Source organism: Malus sylvestris, chromosome 16 (genome assembly GCF_916048215.2).
Source record: "Malus sylvestris chromosome 16, drMalSylv7.2, whole genome shotgun sequence".
Taxonomy (NCBI): Eukaryota; Viridiplantae; Streptophyta; class Magnoliopsida; order Rosales; family Rosaceae; genus Malus; species Malus sylvestris.
The window spans coordinates 5,269,702-5,291,441 of record NC_062275.1 but is presented as its reverse complement, the minus strand read 5'-3'; the positions used below and the strand labels follow the sequence as shown (position 1 = coordinate 5,291,441).

The 21,740-nt window shown below is 34.6% G+C and overlaps 3 protein-coding genes and 1 long non-coding RNA gene across 6 annotated transcripts; 1 reads left to right on the top strand and 3 right to left on the bottom strand.

Moving 5' to 3' along the window:
* Nucleotides 1–31: 31 nt before the first annotated feature.
* LOC126606710 (thioredoxin H2-like) lies at nt 32–12,101 on the bottom strand. Of its 3 annotated transcripts, none has more exons than XM_050274100.1 (3): nt 11,705–12,101; nt 966–1,088; nt 32–431 (listed from the first exon to the last, which is right to left on the bottom strand). In XM_050274100.1, exons 1-3 carry the CDS (start codon nt 11,834–11,836, stop codon nt 297–299), a joined length of 390 nt encoding a protein of 129 aa, XP_050130057.1. In that variant the 5' UTR covers nt 11,837–12,101; the 3' UTR covers nt 32–296. The 3 variants fall into 3 exon arrangements, with proteins under 3 accessions (XP_050130057.1, XP_050130056.1, XP_050130055.1); XM_050274099.1 differs by lacking the exon at nt 11,705–12,101 and adding an exon at nt 1,540–1,744; XM_050274098.1 differs by lacking the exons at nt 32–431; nt 966–1,088 and adding exons at nt 10,078–10,602; nt 11,098–11,220 and having other exon boundaries at nt 11,705–11,952.
* On the top strand, nt 5,001–5,662 carry LOC126606709 (uncharacterized). The gene has a single exon (XM_050274097.1). The coding sequence runs from the start codon at nt 5,052–5,054 to the stop codon at nt 5,460–5,462; it is 411 nt and encodes a 136-aa protein (XP_050130054.1). The 5' UTR covers nt 5,001–5,051; the 3' UTR covers nt 5,463–5,662.
* Nucleotides 6,491–8,752, bottom strand: LOC126606715 (uncharacterized). Its single transcript, XR_007617339.1, has 4 exons — nt 8,347–8,752; nt 8,171–8,265; nt 7,549–7,617; nt 6,491–6,676 (listed from the first exon to the last, which is right to left on the bottom strand). It is a non-coding gene; the product is annotated as an uncharacterized LOC126606715 (long non-coding RNA).
* A 4,711-nt stretch (nt 12,102–16,812) lies between the features above and the next one.
* Nucleotides 16,813–21,482, bottom strand: LOC126606700 (uncharacterized). Its single transcript, XM_050274088.1, has 4 exons — nt 20,588–21,482; nt 20,320–20,477; nt 17,588–17,662; nt 16,813–17,475 (listed from the first exon to the last, which is right to left on the bottom strand). The coding sequence occupies exons 1-4, from the start codon at nt 21,270–21,272 to the stop codon at nt 17,098–17,100; spliced, it is 1,296 nt and encodes a 431-aa protein (XP_050130045.1). The 5' UTR covers nt 21,273–21,482; the 3' UTR covers nt 16,813–17,097.
* Nucleotides 21,483–21,740: the final 258 nt, after the last annotated feature.

Sequence of the window (21,740 nt, the reverse complement as noted above, 5' to 3'; positions counted from 1 at the left end):
TATTTTTCTTCTTTTTGTCAAAATATATATATTAGACAAAATGATATCGGTTTTATTATAATTTTAAGAACTAATACAAATATCAAATAAGACATTTGAAATAGCATACCAAACGTCCTTAATCCAAATAAAACATAAAAGACCAACTCAGATGAACGAGTTGCCGCGGTACTATATCTTTTCCATTTCACTTTATTTCTTCCACTCTCACACGTTGGTGTCACATCATCATCATAATGTATTCCTGATCCAGCTTTAATTTACTCACATAATCAGTTAATTAATCATTTGATTAATTATGATCTCCTATGTTTCTCAATCTTCTTCTGCAGTTCATCTTTCCTAGCCCCCACGATCTTATCAACCACCACCCCTTTCTTCATGAATACAAATGATGGCATTGCCTGCACCCCAAACTCCCTTGCTACATCCTGCATCCATCCATTCATATTTATCAATTATATACCCCATATATATATATATATATATATATATATATATCTCTCTCTCTCTCTCTCTCTCTCTCTCTCTCTCTCTCTCTCTCTCTCTCTCTCTCTCTCTATACGAGTCTCGTCTTTTTGGTCACCTAGTAATCAAAGATTCATGGTCACTCATCTTTAAATTTAATATCAAGGGTTGATATCAAAACATTAAAAACATGTTCATTTGTTCTCCACTAGTGATATTAAATTTAAGCATGAGTGACCATATATTCTTTCGCAACTTGGTAACTAAGATCACATTTCTGATATTTGTATGTCATGTTCGATCATGGGTCAATTTCAAATTTCAACAGAATGTTATTGATACTTCAAGAAGATCATTATGTTTTCCTGGATGCGAATTCCATCTTTATACTTTTGCAAGGAATCAGTGCGTAATAACGTTTTTGAGGTGTAAATAATAGTTATATATATAATTAAAGAAAACTATGAGGAGAAGTATTCATGCATAAAAATATATACCGGTAGCTCGTCAACATCAAGCTTGACAAACTCGACGTCAGTGAATTTATCAGCGTAGTCTCTCAAGATTGGCTCCATGGCTCTACAAGGTCCACACCATGTAGCCGTGAAATCAATCACCATCTGTGCATCACCATAACCATTCAAACAAAATAATTAATCAACTAAGCAACTTCATTTAAATAAATAGAGTGGGGTATAATATAGTAGATTTATCATATGCGGAGCTTGATTATAAGCTCATTTAGAATTGCTTTTAAAATGGTTGAAATCGTTTTTGGTGAAAATATAAGTAAAATGCAATTAATGTTCTTTTTGGAAGAAGCACATAATTAATTGGTGCTTTTTGCAGAAAGTATGTCAAATGCTTTTAGAACTCAAAAATATTTTCTCTAAAAGCGCTTTCGGTCATTTTAAAAGTACTTCCAAACGAACTCTATAACTTTCATTCTATAGAAACAATAGTACAGGGAGGGAGTATTCAAACTCGAGACTTTCAATGTAAGAATAGATGCTTTTAAACAACTGAATTACAAAACATACAAGCTCCATAAAGGAGTTTAATGATAGTTACCAGTTTATCACTGTCTTTGGAGGCGGCGAAGTGGGTGTTCCATTGACCCTTGGAATGGAAGGACACGATGCGAGACTCGTGTCCATGTGAAGATTCATCCGAGTCTAGAATGTGTGACATGTTGCCTCCCATTTCTTCTTTCTTCTTCTTCTACTATTCTCTTTGCCTAAGACAAAATGATAAGCTGTTTCTTCTAGTCGACTGCGCTCGGCTGTGGATATTTGGTGTTGGTGGGAAGGTGTTTATATAGGCTTTAGGGCAATGGGCAAAAGTTGTATGGTGAACTTGAAGAATCGGATTCGTTCGACTCTTTGACAGCACCATTCTACTATGTGGCTCGAACACCGTTGAACTTAATTTGGAAATTTTTTAAGGCATCTAAGGTGGGATATTACTCATAAAAAAGGACTCTCTTTTATATAAACTCATATTCCTTTGCCTAGTGCATGTTTGATTCTTCGTTTGTACAACATTTGATAGAAAAATTGACTGTGAAAATGACTGATAGAGGGCCGAGTAAAATTTAATTTCAAGACTACAACTAATATTTGAATTCATGGACGAAATGCTTTCAAAACCATAAGTCAACGAATATTTCTAAGTAAAGTGTATTTATAACATATTTGTTGAATGGCAAGATGATTTGTCTGACCCAAAATGGGTTTAATCCATGAATGTTGAGATGGAAGCTCTAGAAAAGAATTCTACTTGAGATTTGGTTCCTTTGCTAAAAGAGAGAAAGCTGTGGTGTTCACTGTCAAGCAGAAAGTAAATCACTGTTCACAACATGGTGGCATAATCTATGTTCACGCACGGCACTATTCATGATTTTGTTAACAAAGGAAATCACAACAACACGAACACTGACTTTACAGTCAATACTAAGAAAAAGTGGGCACAAAATTAAAGCGTACATGTCACTCGGAACAAATTGCTCTAAAGTCAAGTTGAATTGAATATGCATGGTAAATACAAAAAAAGTATCAAATAATAATTTGGAATTTCTTTTATATTAATTGATCTTCAAAGTAAAGTATACATATATAAGTTACAACTAGTACATATGCACTTCGTAAATGTACGACAAAAGACTACTATTTATACATATAACTTGCAACATATTATCATATTATGAATTATATTTTCAACTAAGACGAACATTAGTTTTACTGATACGTCCACAATGCGGTAGACATAGCATTGTTTTTTGCTCTTCTTTATGGATGTTGTTAGGACGTTATAGTAGTTTAAGAGTTATGCTCACCCTTTCCTTACAAGCCAATTTTTAACATGATCAATCGACTAGTATTAGAGTTATTGCGTACGGAAGCGCGGCGGTGTAATGTTAGGACTCAATTGTCCCTATATCAAAATAATAATATATACTAATGTTGTTTAAAAGCTCTTGGCCACCTTTCTCTTTCAATCCGGTAAGGACAAGTTCTATCTAGGAGAAATTAGGTTTTTATTCTTCTTTTTGCTACTCCATTGATTAAAATCATATTCCTTTTCAATTTTTGATCAAGGTCCTTGGGTATTAATAACATTATTAATTATTTCAATAATAATTTTTTTTATTTCTAAATATATTCATTTAATGTTAAAAATGTTACAATTAGTATATTTATATTTATGACTCATTTTTATATCATATATTTTTTGTTTTATTTTGTACCCATTTTTACTTTGTAATTCTTTTTTAACTTGTACCAATTTTCTTTTCAGTTTTAATTTGTACCCATTTGCCCATATTTTTTAAAGTTTATTTGTATTTGTACCCATATTTTTTTTATTTGTACTTTTTATTTTGCTAAATGTACCCATGCTAATTATATGTACCCATTCATGTAAAACTTTTTAATCTTAAAATGTACTCATTCTTAAATATACCAATTTGTTATATGTAAAATGTACCCTTTTATATATATATATATATATATATATATATATATATATAATCTATTCAATTTTTTTCTAATCCATTTTTAAACTTATATGGGTACATTCTTTTTTCTTTGATTTTAAAATGTATCCATGTCAAGTTTAATCGAAGAAATTTACTAATGTTATTAAGCCTAAAATCTTTTTCTTTTTTTTTTTTGTGATTTTGAAGAATGTACCCATGTTTTGATACAATAAATTTTTTGGTTAATTTTGATGAATGTACCCATGTATACACACACACACACATTTTTAATCCCACAAATTATGTTTTTTTTTAAATTTAAAATCTCATTTATATAAACAACTAAAATTTCTAATTTTTAATTTAAAAAATTATAGTAATGTACATAGAAATAAATTATCACATTAATTTCAGGGACATCGATCAAAAATTAAAAACCAACAAGGTTTCAATCAAAGAATATTCATAACTAAGGACCGTATCCAAAGTCTCCCTTCTATCTATCTGCTAAGCGGACAAGTTCTATCTATATGCTCTTAGCAGATGAATCTAAGATGTTAATTAAGTCATAATAAACACCCAAAAAAAGATGAAATTAAAAGAAATTAAAAGTCTATGACAGAGTTGGTGAGTGGTATTGTTTCTGAATTTGGCATCTAATAATTCAATCAGTTTTCATTTTCTAATTAAAGGTAAATGCTGGGATCCCTAATTACACCAATTAGAGTGTAAAGAGCAGTTGGCTCTTGTTAATCTCAATAGACAAGTTTTGCCACGACGTCAAAAACAAATATAATGGCATATATTCACCATTAGCATCCAAAACCAAAACTAAAAGTCAGCTTAGTTAGCGGAATTTTCTACTATCATCGTACGCAATATTTTGAAATATTGCCGAAATTAATAATTAAAATTTAACGGCAAAAAATTTCACAGTATAAGATACCTCGAAGCATTTGCCATGGGAGCTACAAAACAAGATATTCACTCAGAACTACAATTCTGTGAGTGAATGAAACCCATGAGCTACCAAATACTGTGGAATCTAATACAAAAAATTAAACGAGGCTAATAAAAGGGGAAAAGGCATCTCCTTTTTTTGCACTTTACGGTGGTTCCAATTGTTGCTTTGATCAAGTTGCCACCACCAGTGCAATACACATAAACCCACCACCACACATATGATAGATAGAGCATAAATCACCAATGAAATGTATGGGCAAACTGCGGCTTAAAAATGGTAACGAAAACATGTTTTCTAAAGAATTACAGGTTAGCAGATGCATGTTAAACCAATTAGTCAAGGCAACATATCTACATCTTCGAGTTCAATTCGAATCTCTCACTCCCCACATATTAAAATAACTTAGAATATATATTATTAGTTTAAAAGGTAACTTAACATTTATAGATGTTGCAGACATGAGCGTAACTATATTGACTAAAACATATATACTTCCGTCATTGTACACAAATTCAAATTTCTCTCTTTATAATTTGGATTAGTTTGTACTTGATGCTGAAAGACTCTTTTTTCCTCTTTACCCTAATAATGTTGAAACAACTTTTTTGCAGTAAGCCAAAGACTATCGAAGAAACATCAAGCATGGCTGGAAGAAGGGTACAAAGATCACATATATTCCCAGAGAAAGGCAACCAAGAACCCGGCATCTCTGTGACTGATCTCATCTTCGTCGTTGACGAGAAGCCCCACCCTCTTTTCAAGCGTGACGGGAATGATCTAATGGTCACTCAAAAACTCTCTCTACTCGAGGCTCTCACCGGAGCGTTCGTCAATCTGACAACGTTGGACGGAAGGGTTCTCATGATCCCGGTGAAAGACATTATTAGCAAACCTGGCCATGAGGAGGTGGTTCCTAATGAGGGAATGCCAATCTCTAAAGATCCGACCAAGAAAGGAAACCTAAGGTTCAAGTTCGACATCGTCTTTCCGGCGAAGCTTAATGCAGAGCAGAAGGATGATCTAAGGAGAGTGCTGGGTGGAGGTGATACCTAAGGTTATGAGAATTCATATGCCTCGGATAAAAACCAAATCCGTTTTAACTCTAATTGTCATGTAAATATTTAATCTTTCCTCAGTGCGATTGTGCATACTAGTCTAGTTTGAAGGTTTGGAATCCATAAATGTAAGAAATGCTCATGGAGCGCCATAAATTGTAAGATTATTTTCTAATGGCTTATAACACTTTTCCTTCATGTTTGCGTTAAAGGTATTGCGAAAACTAAAAAATTGCATTTTTTCAAAAAGAATTTTTACTCGCGATGTTTAATCGGTTTTGTGAAATAAAAAAACTAGGGTGCTTTAGATTTTGGATCTTACAACTCATTATTTCTAGATAAAAACTCATTTATCTTAAAGATTCAGTTTAAGCCCAAATTTAAAATTTGCAAACATATAGGAACACTATTGACCTATTAATACAATTTATTTACACTCATGCCACTCATACTTTATGGTCCTTTTTCCAAATCCCTAAATTTATGCCAAATTAAAAGTAGTAGAAAAAGTGAAATAAAATGTAAAAAGTGTTTGCATTAACCGTATCCATGTCAAACTAGAAAAGTAGTTTTTTTTTTGTTTGTCATATATTTTGTAGCAATTTTACCCATATTAATTGGTAGGTAAATTAGTTTGTTCCAATTATTTAAAAAAAATACTACACCTATATTATATATTTTGAATCAAATAACATTCCTCTAACTTGTAGGTAAATTATTTTCTATGTATTGTTATATATGTTAGACACGTTTTGTTGTTGTATAAACATGAGTGGAACATAATATTGTTGATTTTATACATCAAACTGCATTTCTTTTGTTATAGGTAAATTATTTTCCATGTACAAGTACTTATGTTAGGCACGTTTTGTTGTTGGTACATACAATATTTTGTATCATTGTAAAGAAAGATATTACATTACACCCATGGTATAATTGTTGTAGGTAAATTATTGGAAATTAATTTATAGTTAGGTAATGAACATTTTGCATCATTAGAAATGAACATTTCAAATAGTAGGTATGACACACCCCGTCCCGAAGGAGGGCATGCTGGCCGTCACGTGAGAGTGACGTAACCATTTGCACAGTACGGAAGCTTTAAGATACAATTTATAAGTTGATACACCCGAAGGTGAGTCCTAATTTTGTCCAATCTGTCAGAACACCGTCGAATTCCTCGTAGTCACCACACCTTTGTGATTCCTGAACCTGGAGGGGCGCAAAACCAAAATTGAGTGGGTCAGTAAAACAATTCTTTTCCAAATCCAAACATTTCTCAAAACGTTGTAACCCCTCTCCGTAAAACCTGTATACTTTCCCAGAAATGTAAAATATAAATATACATATATATTCTCAAACTTCATTTTTACTATCTCAACATTTTTCTTTATCAATCATGCCATGCCATGTCTAATTCAACAGTTAAGTATGGATGCATCAACAATAATCATATCAGGTGCAAGAAAGTAATCAACCGGAGGCCCTCTAATAGCCTGTACGGTTGAACCTAGAGCTCAAAATCTATCACTCTCACTCTACCGGAGTCACCTCTGTGACCTGTCCGGCCTTCTGCACACAAGTTACGCTCTAGTGCTTTCTCATTAATCATCTGTGCACATAATCTAAGGTCACCCACCAGTCGAAATCTCACTAACACTCTTCGACTGGCCCGTCGCACCCACTCCGCGTGGACTGTGCGACCAGCATCTACTTGGATCCAAGGCGAGCGTGCGATGCGGTGAATACTATAAGCACTAAACCATGGTGCAGGATTTGAGCTCAATATATATCATCATCATCATAACAGTAATTAAATACTCACCTGATACTCACCTGTGCGTCCGCCGCACCATTCATTCATATGCATCATATCTCAATTCATACTTTTCATATCATTTCATGCATGGCAATTCGATTCACATTTCTATATATATTTCATATACTTCTATGCATGATCTTTCAATTCACGTTTTCATATCATTCTATATACCTTTCATTTAAAACATAATTTCATTCTAATTCAATTTCTGGGAAAACGTCAAGTATATATATATATACGGCAAACAAAACTGCCCACTCACAGATTACATCGACGTCTCGTAAGTCCCTGAGCATCCCTTGGCCATGCCCGATGCCCGCATAAACCTCACCTATACAAAAGTAACCAATTTGACGTTATTTAACGCCTAACCCAAAACTTAGTTAATAACTCCTCATATTGCTCAAATTGGGTATATGAATATACCACCGTGACCTACACAACCTCAGGATCATCCCCATATTTTTAAAATAATTTTTGGAGGTCTCACGCGCCCCCACGCGCCTGACGTGGCACGGACCTACGCGCCCCCACGCGCGGCCACGTGTCGTGTACACTGACGGCACAGTAAACGGCAGTTAGGGAATATTCCGTTAAATCCTAGCATATTCCGTTAATAATTAACGGCGTCAGTCAACGCCGTTAGCATATTCCGTCAAAACTGACGGAATATTCCCTGTCTTCTCCGGCGATTCGCCGGTCGCCGGCGACTGTTCGCCGGTTTCTGGAAAAATTTCAAACTTGCTATTCTCCTTCGTTTTTCATCCATTTTTCACGTAGATTATACCAAATTGAAGCCCTAAACATCTACTATCACGTTGGACTAGTTTTAGGGTCTAAAAACAACGGGATCAAACTTTCAAAAATTCAAGAAATCGGCCTACCTTCGAACTAGGTGATCTCGACGTCCAATTCATGCCAACGAAGCACTCCGAGCTTCCTTGGGACTTCCTTAAGCTCACTGTGAGCTTGGTTTCACCTAAAACAAAGTCAATTCGAAGATCATGAACAGTGTTCTTCACGGGAACTTTGAAACTAGGGTTTTCGAAGTGAAACTTACCTTAAACTGGTACCTACGTGATCGTGGAGTCCTCAGGAGTGCAATGGTGGTTTTAAATCCGGCGTTGGTAATAGTTTTAGGTGGTTTTGATGGTTGCCCGTGTGTTCGAGAGGGTGAGAGAGAGAGAGAGTGAGGTCTGAGGAAGAGAGAGAGAGTATGAAGGACAGTATACGGGAAATGGGGAGGGAAATAAGGAATGGGGATCCCACGTGGTCCTTTTCCAATCCCCAACTCTAAACCACAAAATTTTAACCTAAAAATCTAAGTTCCATCCTTATTAAATTCCATTTTATTTTCAAAACTTAGGAACCTAGATAATTATCAACTTGAGCTTCACATACTTAGTATTTCTTAAGGGCAATTTCGTCCATTCACAGCCACGAATGTAATATTTTGGAACGGGCTGTGACAAGGTAGGCAAATTAATTTGTTCTAATTATATATAAAAAAATTACACTACACCTAGTTATATTTAATTTTTCCAATTATTAAAAAAAATTATACTACACCCAACCAAATAATATTTATCTAACTTATAGGTAAATTATTTTCCATGTATTGTTAGATATGTTAGTCACGTTTTATTGTTGTATAAACATGGGTGTAACATAGTATTTTTAATACTATGCATCTAACTACATTTCTTCTTAATATAGGTAAATTATTTTCCATGTATTAGTAAATATGTTAGGCACGTTTTGTTGTTGGTATAAACATTATTTTGCATCATTGTAAAAAAGAGATATTATATTACACCCATGGTATAATTGTTGTAGGTAAATTAATGTGCATGTAGATAATGAAATACAATGTTCTAATATATTAATTAAAAAAAAAGATAAATTCAAAAGTATTCAAGAGTAGGGTGAAAAAAACTGAATCGAATAGTTTTATGAAAATTCAAAGCCTTTCTAAAAAATTAATATGCAATAAATTTTTAACATTAATGTCTTTTTTTTTTATTGTTGCAAAATCATTTACTCTCTCCTTACAATTAGTTGTCTACATCAAATATGTAATAGGGGTATTTTAGGCATGTGAAAAATGTAAAATGTGTGAAGTAATATGAAATTAATGAATTTGCTTATGTGGATGCTAGTCATTGGTTTTTCTTTGAGTAAAAAAGTTATGTAGGGGTTTATATGAAGAAAATTGAGTTGGAAGGGCTAAAATCATATTTTCAGAAAAAAAAATTATCATAAGTTATATTTTCATGAAACTTTCCTACACCGCAAAGTTTTTAAAATTCATACAGGATATACCAATGTTCAAAAAGACTGAACTACGTTATGGCTAAGTTTTACGCTCGGTTGGAATTTTCTATTAATATTTTAAAAATGGTTTAAAAAGAAATATTTATGTCACTCAATTATTGACAATATTTTCAAATGTATTATAACATTGTCCTTAATGTATACACAAAAGATCTCGAGAAAACTCAACAAATTACTCATGATTGTTTAACTAATTTGCAAACTTCTAGTGGAATTTTTGCCGCTGCTCAAACTTCTTAAATTTTATGCAGAATATTTCATTGTAGTGCAGCAAAATTCCACAACACAGGTTTAATTAATCAAAAGGAAGCAATACAAAGTGATCCGTTAAATTTTAATGATACATATAGCTCACATTTTTTTTAAAAATAAAGTGAATTAGCACTTAAGAAATACAAACATACAAAACAATCGCGAAAATTAGAGAATACACAATCAATCTTATTTAGTCTACACCTTTTTTAAACAAAACGATAATGTTTTTATTATAATAATACAAATATTAAAGGGAAGTGTTATTGGCACTAAAAAAATCTCATTCTACACTCCTTACAAATGTATTTTTTTTTCCAAATATAGAAAGTTTAGAATATAGAATAAGATTTTTGAAGTGCCAATAACAATTCTCATATCAAAAAGTACATTCGAGATAATATTTATGAGGTCTTCAATTCAAAAAAACTTTAACAAAGCATAAAAAGCCAATTCGACCAAACTACTTGCGACCGTACTACATTATTTCTTGTTCGCTTTATTTCTTCCACTCTCACGCGTTGGTGTCACTTCATCATATTCTCGATCGAGCTTTAGTTTAGTCACATCATCGGTTAATTAATCCTTCGATTAATTATGATATCCTGTGTTTCTCAATCTTCTTCTGCAGTTCATCTTTCCTAGCCCCCACGATCTTATCCACCACCTCCCCTTTCTTCATGAATACAAATGAAGGCATTGCCTGCACCCCAAACTCCCTTGCCACATCCTGCATCCATCCATTCATATTTACCAATTATATACCATACATATACATATATATTTGTATTTTCATTTCGTCACCTAGATCAAGAAATCACGGTCACTTACCCTTAAATTTAATATCAAAATATTAAAACCATGTTCATTTATTCTCCACAATTTAAGGGTGAGTTACTATGTATTCTTTGGCCACTTGGTAACTAAGATAACATTTCTGATATTTATACGTCATGTTCGGTCACGTGTTAATTTCATATTTCAACATGATGTGTTTATTTTATTTATTTATTATTTTTGAACAAAAGATAGACCTACACGAAGAGGGTAAGAGAGTGGGTTAAATCTTAAAATGAGCTTGCTATAATAATATGGTTTAACTTCACAACCAATCAGTGTATACTACAGAATAACGTTTTTAAGGTCTAAATAATTGTTTTCTTTGTAATATATGTAAAATTTAAGGAAAATACGAGGAGAAGTATTCATGCATAAATATATATACCGGTAGCTCATCGACATCAAGCTGGACGAACTCAACATCAGTGAATTTATCAGCGTAGTCTCTCAAGATTGGCTCCATGGCTCTGCAAGGTCCACACCATGTAGCCGTGAAATCAATCACCATCTATTCATCACCATCACCATCCAAACAAAATAATTAATCAATTTAGCAACTTTATTAAAATAAAAAAGAGTAGAGTATATTAGAGTAGATTTATCATATATGGAGCTTAACATGAGCTCGTTCAATAGTGCTTTTAAAATGGCTAAAATTATTTTTGGTGAAAATATTTTTTGAACCAATCATTGTAAAAATGCAAGTAAATCCTGAAAAATCACATAAAGTTCTTCTTAGAATAAGCACATAATTATTGTTTCTTACAGAAATTAAGCATTTTAAGTACTTTTGGAACCTAAAAACATTATCTCTAAAACTGATCCAACCATTTTAAAAGCATTTTTGAACAAGCCCCATGACTTTCCCTTTATACAAACAATAGTGTAGGGAGGGACTATTCAAACTGGAGACTTTCAATGTAAGAATAGTAACAACTGAATTATAAAGCCTACAAATTAACTCTTTAAGGAGTTTAATTATAGTTAGCTACCAGTTTATTGCTGTCTTTGAAGGCAGCGAAGTGGGTGTTCCATTGACCCTTGGAATGCAAGGCCACGATGCGAGACTCGTGTCCATGTGAAGATTCATCCGAGTCTTGAAGGTGTGACATGTTGCCTCCCATTTCTTCTTCTTCTTCTTCTTCTACTACTCTCTTGTGTCTCTGAGAGATGGTGATAAAACAAAACTATAAGCAATTTGTTCCAATCGACTGCGTTTGGCGTGGATATTTGGTGTTGGTCCGAAGGGGTTTATATAGTGGTTTAGGACAATGGGGCAAAAGTTGTATGATGAACTTTTAAGAATCGGATTCCTTTGCCTAGTGTATGTTTGGCTCTTCAATCGTAGTAAGTTTGATAGAAAAACTGACGGCCAAAAGGACCGATAGAGGGCAAAGTAATATTTAATTTGAGTACTACAAAATCTAATATTTGAATTCATGGACAAAATGCTTTCAAAACCATTATTCAATAAAAATTGCTATGGTTAAAGTGTATATATGGCATATTTATGGAATAGCAAAATGCTTTTTCTGATCCTAAATTGGTTAATACCATGAATGTTGAGATGAAAGCTCTAACAAAGAATTCCACTTGAGATTTGGTTCATTTACCAAAAAGGGAGAAAGTTGTCCTATGTAGATGTGTGTTTACTGTTCAGCACAAAACAGATCATTGTTCACTCACGGCACTGTTCACAAAAATTCTTTTTTTTTTGAACAAAGGAAATCACAACAATACAACCCCTAATTGAACACTTAGTACTAAGAAAAAGTGGGCACAAAATTAAAGCACACAGGTCACCAAGTGCGAATTGCTCTTATGCCAAATTGAATTGAACATGTTAAATACCAAAAAAGTTTACACATGCACTTTATCGATGTAGGACAAAAGACTACTATTTACACTTATCTAATATTTACACATATAACTCGCAATATATTTGATCATATAGTGAATTATATTTCCAACTGAGATAACACTCATTTTACTAATACGTCCACGATGCGGTAGATATAGCATTGTTTTTTTTTTCTTTTCTTCTTTTATGGATGTTGTTAGGACGTTATAGAAGTTTAAGAGTCTTTGCACGCCCTTTTTCTTACAAGCCAATTTTTAAAAAGAAAAACTAATGAAAATTGTTTGAAAATTTTGAGTTTTAACGATAATGACAAAATAAAAGGTAAAGTGAATAATATCATGATTGACTTTTTAGTGTAAAAATGTGGTTTTTCGTTAAAGTAAACAGTATCGAGAGCTTTTCATTAAAGTTCCATTTTTAAAATGATCAATTGACTAGTCCAAGAGTTATTGCATACGAAAACGCAACGGTATAATGTTAGGACTCAATTTTCTTCATATAAAAAATAACATATACTAGTGTTGTTTAAAAGCTTTCGAGCAACCTTTCTCTTACAAGCCGGTTTTTAGACAAATTCTATCCATATGCTCTTAACAGATGAATTCAAAATGTTAATCAAGTCAAAATAAACACCGCATGAAGATGAAATGAAAAGAAATTAGAAGTCTATGACATACAGTTGTGAGTGGTGGTGTTTTTGGATTTAGCATCTAATTAATTCAATCAATTTTCATTTTATAATTAAAGGTGAATGCTGGGATCCCTAATTACACCAATTAGAGTACAAAGAGGAGTTGAGTGTTGTTAATGTCCACGGGCAAGTTTTGTCACATGACGTCAAACAAAGAGAATGGCACATATTCACCATTAGCATCGAAAACCACAACTAAAAGTCAACTTAGTTATCGAAATTTTCTAGCATCCTTATACGCTATATTTCGAGATTTTACCGTCACATTTTTTATAAATAATACAATGACTAAATTTAACGGCAAAAGCACAGTACAAGATACCTCGAAGCATTTGCCATGGGAGCCGCAAAACAACATATAACTAATTAATTGAGGGAGGCTAACACAAGGGGAAGGGCATCTCCTTTTTTGCCCTTTCCGGTGGTCCAAATTTTTGCTTTGATCAAGTTGCGCACCACCAGCGCGTGCAATGCACATAAACCCACACCTACACATATGATTGATGGAGCATAAATCATCTGACAACATGTTTTCCAAAGAATTACAGGTTGGAAGATGCGGGAAATTGCGTAGCGTAAGGGAAGAAAATGCCCAAAAGTCCCATGTTTTTCTTGGTTGGAAACCGGCCACTTCCGTCTTCCCGAATTGGGAGAGCAAGAACAAGTCCTACTTTTTTGGAAGGGAGGGAGGGGGGGGGGGGTTGTTCTAGCAGCATATCCACGTCTGCAAGTCTAATTCGAATCTCTCTTTGTCTCCTTGCATGTTGAAGACGTATTAGTAACCACGTTAACGAGAACATACATACTTCTGTTATTGTGTCCGAATTCAAATTTTTGTCTTCATAATCTAGAATGGTTTGAAATAGACGTAAACATAGATAAAAAAATTATAAAAATAAAAACAGCATTTTAGTTAAAATAATCACATATATCATATGGTCAGAAATCATTTGAAATTTAAAAAAATCCGGCCGATATCCTTTTCCCTTGATGCTCTTTCTTGGAGGGATAAAAGCAGAAAAGCAAAAACCACTAAAAACTCAGAAAGTTTTTTTTGAAAGACTTAAAAGTTTATTCGTGGGGTAAAGGACTGGTCATTTCGCATTCAATGTTACTTTCTTCTCTCAATCTTTCCTTCGGAATTGGATTCTCGCCGGATCAATCCACGTGGGTCGTTGATAAAAAATCGTGCGATCATAATTAAATGTTTTAAAAGTAAAACAATCTCGTTTTGCGTAAAAAATATAAAAAAGAAAAAAATTGTGATCGCACGATTTTTTATCAACGATCATTCTAACATTGAATAGGTCCATCCAAAACAAAAAGGGGCGATTTATAGCACTATTTTTTAATACAATTTCTTACACACTTTTTTGTAGGTCTATAATCTATTTTAATGATCAAATCGTTTATCTTATAGAATATCATTCATATATCATTTTTATAAAAAATTAGACAAATTTAAAACTATTAAAATATTTATTTTTCGTGAAAAAAAATAGACAAACGTGTTTTTACAAAGAAAACCTTAACCCTTAATCCAACGATTATATGGTTCAGTTTTGAATGATTTTTTTTATAGATATAATCTTTGATGGAATACCTAAAAGATAAACGGTTTGAATCATTAAAATACATTACCAAATAAACCCTACAAAAACCTTTGTAAAAATTGGGTAAAAAAATAATACCATGGATCCGTTGTAAACTAAAATAGGCCATTGATATATCGCTAAATAGTAGAGTATTATTGATTTTTGGCTAAATAACATTTTATTTAATATCATTTTGTATATTGATCAACCTATGTGCTGAGACTCAACATGGATATAAGTAAATCCAAACACCGAACCATTGCCAAAAAAATATATTATAGTTAGAGAAAAATATATGAAAATTTTTATTTGAACCCATATAACCTCTATTTACACCAAACTTAAATTTTAAGTGTGAATTGTCTTTTTTTTACCATATTGCATAATTACTATCAAGTACATTATGAAATTAACAATAAAACTAAAATTTCTCAATAAACCCACAACCATCACCTAGGCACATGGGTTTGATTCACACTCTATGTTCTGAGAAATATTTACCACCCAAAAAGAGGAAAAAACAAAGTTTTGTCTAAAGAAGTTCCTTGAGAAGGGGTGGATGTATAGAACTCTAAGACACTAAGGGTATTCATGACGGCTAAACCCTAAGACGCTCTCAGATAAGGGTATTGTCCGCACCGCTCTCCATCAACACACCCAACAAACCTGGAATTGCAGTGGTAGCCCATGTATCAGGACCATGGTCTAAAATATCCATAATATCTCGGTATTTCCATCGAAATTTCCTTGTTTTTGGACTACCGATATTTCCGATATTTCCGATATCATCGATATTTTAGATCTTGCTAAGTCACTCATGTATCTTACCATGTAATGTATAAAGTGTAAAATATTGTACTAATTCATTACATATAAATGATTATAGTGTGTTTAAACTTCTTTCATTAATTACTACATATTTTCTACACTCACAATGTTTGCCAGCTCGCTATATAATCAACTTAAACCAGTTATATCTATCATGCAATGCATTTCCTTTCAATTTTTTTGTGATAAACTAAAAGATAATTGACTAAATAAACATCCTGCAAAGTTTCAATAAAAATTTCTAAGTTTTTCTTACAATTTCCGTGGTTTTTATTCAATTTTTATCGATATCGATAATATCCTGATATTTCCATCAAAATTTCCGTATTTTTAGACTACCGATATTTCCGATATCATCGATATTTAATACTTTGATCAAGACCAAAAGAACATCTGAAGAACTGAAGGGAGACTTCTTTTATGTCATTCGACGCAAGCTGGTTACTAGCAACATGCAGATAATTTTAGTTCGATCTCAACAGCCTAGCTGTTACGAACTCTACCCTCTTTACCCTTAACACTTTTCTTTTTTTTTTCTTTTTTTTTTTTGTGGTGAAACAATAACAAATTCAATGAAGTTAAGAATTGACTTAAACCAATATCTCTCTTCCCAAGCTCAGATTCATAGAAGCGTTGGACAAACTCGTTATACATTTGGCCAGTCCACAGTCTACAAGAGCACTATTTTTTCAGTAGGAGAGCCGCAACGCATGATGCCAGATTTAAAGCCCTCATGGCAGCTGTGGTGGCACCCCGACAATGATCTTCTCGATCAATCTTATGATTGCACAAAGTTCTTGATGTGTACTCAAGAATTATATTGACCATTCCAGAGTGATGGACAAAGCATTATTCAAAGTTTGTGGCTGATAGAATCAAAATCTTTCTTTTTTTCTTTTTTTTTTGAAGTTGTCTTTATTTTAATGAAATGGTTCGCTCTTGACACGAAATCTAACATACTTTTTGGTTTTGTTCTTTTAATCTATTGGGTGTAAAGATAAATGTAAACATATTGAACTGGGCTTGTGAGGATGATTTAGATAATAAATTTGGGTTTAAAGAGATTTTAACAGTTTTTTTTTTTAATAATATAAGCGTAAAAAGTAAGCTAGATGTGAAAGTAAGTTATATAGGTTCAAATAAAATTATCTAAAATATATTAATCCATCAGGCACCGGAGTTAAATTATGTCAAATCATGTCCCAAAAATACTTCAACATCTTATACCTTTGAATGTTTTCGAACGCAAAACGCATTAACTGAACTACAGGCGACCAAAAAACATCCCAGATGGTGAATCCGTCAACCACCCACATACAAACCATGTCTCATGCAAGGCAGCAAACGTCTTACCCCCACCGCTTCATATAAAAACTAGAAAGAAGCATTCTGCAGAGACTGAAGGTACCGTTACGAAGCAACTCCAACGTTGGCCGAGGCATGACCGTCTTGAGCTGCACCTTGGTGGTTGTAAGATGCCACGCCGCCCCTACCCCTATTGTTATAGTGGGGTCTTGGATAATAATTTCCAGGCTGGTCGTAATACTGGTTGCGACCATTCTGGTAGGAACTACCTCCTCTGCCATTGCCTCGGCCTCCACGGCCATTAGTGTAACCTCTACGGCCACCTCCCCCACGACCACCTCTTTGGTTTTGATATGGTCTGCGAGAAGCATGCTGTTGCTCGAATTCTACATCTCTCTGGTTGTAGTCTGCTTCTGTTTCTAGCTGAACTTCTTCTTGTTGAGCTGAAACAGCCTCCGACGGATTTTCAGTCACCACTTCATCCTGCAAAAGCAATAACCTCCCACATTTCAATAAACTAGATGCAAATTCCAAAAAGAATTGACGGTGAAATGATAACACAAAAAGAATCTGTCGAACGCTAAGCTAAGAGCACCTTCTGAAGTTCCTCTGTATGACTCGATTGGCTATCACCAGTCTCATGTCCTTGAAAATTTGCAGTGTCTTCAACCTACAGAGCATAAAAAGAAAATTCAACACATATCACTTGACCAAAATTATTACTCAGTTAACAACAACAGGAACAAAATCAATTAATCACATTACACTAACCATAATTGATTAAACAACTTTCATTAAGTTTGAAGACTACATGCTAAAAATTTATTGTTCACAACAACTTCAAACAAATAAGGTGTAAAGCATGCACAAAGATAACTGAAGTTGAGAAAGGTGGTGACTGGAAGATGAGACAGAGTGTGACTGTTAACAGCACAGCAGGATGGATGCTAGAAGATGAGAAGGGGTGAGACCAAAAAACAGCACAGCAATGACCTTGGAACAAGGATAACAATGCCAAATTGTCAAAAGGAAACAAGTAAAAATTGCATGTTCACTTATTTTTCATCCACACTCGGCTAAACCAAAAAATTAAAAGTAAGCCATGAAAGTACCAACCTAATCGAAACCTTGAAAAGAAATATAGCTTTAGCATATCACCGAAACCTTGAAAAGAAATATAGCTTTAGTATATCAAAGAGATATAATAAGAGAAAGTTAGCCATGCATTAGACAGTCCGGAATCCAAGATATAGATCGATTGCACTTGTTCATATTGTCCCGCATATGCAACATAGGGTGAGACTAAAGCCAGATGTTTCATTCCCCTGCCCATACATGAAGGTTTAATCTTTTAATACCCTTTAATTTTTCTTTATATTCATTATTTTTTAATTAATACAACCACCACCACCTTTCTACCTCTGACCTTAAGAAGAAAAGAGAGTACTTTACCCTAATCCAAATTTTAATTACTGCAGGATTGAAATTCCAGATGGCAGTAATGTCTGCCTCCAAAAGTGGGAAGCATAAATTACTTCTACACAGCGCATAGAATTTACTATTGATTTGTCCCCTAGACTGAACTTATTCTGATTCTGAATTGTTCGTCACGCTGTTCCCAAGGACCAGAAAAAGTGGACGAGTTCAAATACCTCCTCAAAGTCCGAAGTTGCATTCAAATAAAAACAAGGGACCATGGGTTTAGGAAATATGCAGTATGGGGACCAAGAAATAGATTAATATAATCCTCTAAGAGCACTCAATTCAGACAAGGTCGGAGGGAAACCAAAAAGCACCTAACCTAACAGGGTAAAAGTTTTGAAGCATAGATTCATCATATCAAGTGTCCTTATAAAGAACAAAACAAAAAACGGACTTTTATTATGCATAGTTCATCTGTGAAGGAGATACCGATGTTTCATTTGAGCTAAAAACACTCATATTAATCTCAAACCAATACACCCGTGCATTTTGGAATCCTCTAATCATTATTAGGCAAAGTGTTCAGAAAAATTGTGATTCGTGTTGTCCTACATACAAGAAGTACATAAAATTTTAATGAAAATTTTCACCGATCAATGTTGGGGAGGCAAGGGCACACAAATCCAAACAGTGCTGTACTTTTCTGCCAAACGGAAGCGAATTCTAACAAAGTACCAATATCAACGTCGTAGGTGAAAGCTAAAACAAACAATCTCAAACTAACACAAAAGATTTACGTGGTTCAGCGTAAAGCCTACGTCCACGAGCAAAGCACGGCAAGAAATTTCACTAAACAAACAGAGATTACAAAAAGAGTGTTTAAACTCTCAAAACCCAAATCCCACAATTTACAAACCCTAAACCAAACGAGTAGAGAACTCATACAAAGGGAGAAGATTCTCCCAAATTGCTCTCTAACTCACAAACTCACAAATTGACTCTCACCAAATTGTCACATGAATGAGCCACACAAAATACACTAACCCTAAGGTCCTATTTATAGTGCATAGGACTTATGTTACAATAAGAATCCTACTAGGAAGTAAATACAAATCCTAATCAAATAGGTAATTAACAAAATCCCTCAACCAAGGACCAACTAAGAAGTCTAAATCCAAACCAAAATAGGACACCAAAACCAAATAGGTAACACAAACCTTATTTTTTACATCATCCTAATTTTGAGCCGTAAAACCCAACAAACAGAAATGCACACAAGCAAGAATAAATTTTTTTTATTTCCAATAGATAATCTTCTTCGAGACCTAATTGTGCTTGCCTTTCATACAATCATAGTTTCATTCAGCACCAAATACAAATCTCTTCTATTCTATTTTATACTGTAAGTTTAAAATAAATTAATCATTCAGTATTTCATAGTTTCCCTCGCATCTGGAAGGGAATGCAGTGTCCAACAACTCATTCCTTCCTAAGACTGTTAATGCCAACTTCCAGCCACTCAATTTAAACCCTCCATAACCTTGTGAAAGCTACTACCATGCCTGAGAGTAATAAGGTCAAATCAGATCACTACATCTTACACTTTAAGGTTGGTATCACCCACGAGAAACATTAGCACGAATAAGAACACACTATTCCTATGCACAAATTATAAACGGAGATGTGGAATTAGTCTTTATTTTTGTTCTGTAATAAATACCAAGAGGCAGAGCAGCTCATAGAAAATATAAAAGAATAACTCATAAGAAATACCACAATAGTACAAATCATATGCAACGCAATCAAAACACCAAAACATCATAATGAAATAAGCACCTACATTGTTATTAGAACAACTCAAAGCAAATCACAAATGACGAAAATTTACAACTAAATCAATGATACCTTCTGCTGGAAATCCAGCTGAACAGGCGAGATGGACCCCTGTACCGGCACCTGAAACGGAGCATAGTTCCCTGCAGCTGCAACTTCTTTCATTTGCGGTGTTATGGTAAAGTAGTCCGATGCCATAATCTTACTGAGCCTCTCTCTTAAGCCCGCATCTACACACAAATTAAACCATTGATGTCATCAAAGCAGCCACATATAAAACATAATTTCAATCATTTACAGAAACCAACTAAATATTTCACAAAAAAGATAGAAACTTTACATGTCACACTGGAATTCGACTCAATGGGTTGCTCCGAATTAGCAAGCCAAAGCTTGGCGTGTTCGAGGCATTGCTGCAATGCATTCTTATGCGACAAGCTCGAATCGCCGGGCCGCGAGATCAACAACTCACCGAGCGACGAAATCAAATCCAAGTCCCTCGGGGCAAGCATCTCAGTGTCGTCGTCAGTGATGGTATCGTAAGTCAAGCAGCATTCTCTCTCGTGGGTCCTGGTTAGAATAATCCGGGTGAAGTCACTCTGCGACTTCACGTCGAACAAGGACCCAAAGTAGAGCAGATTCAGAAGCTCCTCGACGGCGGCAGCTTGGCGGTCGTCTGATTCACTGGGCTGGACGACATTGGGCATGTCATCGTGTTGGGGCTTCTCATCTGAGATAGGCTGGGTAGAGGCTGAGACATGATGGCGCTGCACGGCGAGGCTTTGCTCTTCGGCGACGGCGTCGGCGAGAGGCTGGCGAAGCTTCTCGAGTTCTTCGATTAGGGCAACGACCCCGGCCTTGGATTGGAGGACGCCCTCCTGCTCCTTGTTGAGGGCTTTGCCTTGGGCAAGAGACTCCTCCATCTGGACTATGCGGTTCTGCTTTTTGCGGAGGGCTCGGAGGCGCTTGTTGATGAGGCTGAGGACTGGTCCGTCGGAGAGGTCCGAAGCCGAGGTGGCCGCCATATCGGCTTCTGGGGAAGTTCTAGGGCTTTGTGATTCGGGTGATCGGAGAAGCACCACCAGGCGGGGGCGGTGTGGTGGTGAGGGTTTCGCAGACAACGAAGCGGCGGGTGGGAATTTGGGAAGAGAGAGAGAGAGAGAGAGAGGGGCAGGGTGAGAAGGTTGCCAAATACTAAATAGCAGGTGAACTGTTTGGGGCACGACACAAACACCAACTTTTTTTTATGGAACACAACCACATTTTTTCTGTGTTTTTATTCAACTCCGCTTCAATTTTCGAATCCGGATTTTTGCCGGATAATCTTTATGAAATGATCCGGAAATTTGTTCGTTTATCGTATATTATACGAACAAAAATTATTTTAAATATATTTATTTAAAATTAAATACAAACAGTATTTGATAAAAAATGACTATATTATGTACGATGAATATACACGATTTATGAATCTCCATGATCCTCACCAAATT

Bases quoted from the DNA above. Each gene is read 5' to 3' on its own strand.
- LOC126606709 (XM_050274097.1), top strand. From the start codon at position 5,052: ATGGCTGGAAGAAGGGTACAAAGATCACATATATTCCCAGAGAAAGGC.
- LOC126606710 (XM_050274100.1), bottom strand. From the start codon at position 11,836: ATGGGAGGCAACATGTCACACCTTCAAGACTCGGATGAATCTTCACAT. The intron at 1,089-11,704 runs GTAGCTAACTAT...GGTGATGCACAG, and splicing joins TCAAAGACAGCAATAAACTG to ATGGTGATTGATTTCACGGC. The intron at 432-965 runs GTATATATTTTT...GGATGGATGCAG, and splicing joins TTGATGTTGACGAGCTACCG to GATGTAGCAAGGGAGTTTGG.
- LOC126606700 (XM_050274088.1), bottom strand. From the start codon at position 21,272: ATGGCGGCCACCTCGGCTTCGGACCTCTCCGACGGACCAGTCCTCAGC. The intron at 20,478-20,587 runs GTAAAGTTTCTA...ATTTGTGTGTAG, and splicing joins GTCGAATTCCAGTGTGACAT to ATGCGGGCTTAAGAGAGAGG. The intron at 17,663-20,319 runs GTATCATTGATT...TATGCTCTGTAG, and splicing joins AGCTGGATTTCCAGCAGAAG to GTTGAAGACACTGCAAATTT.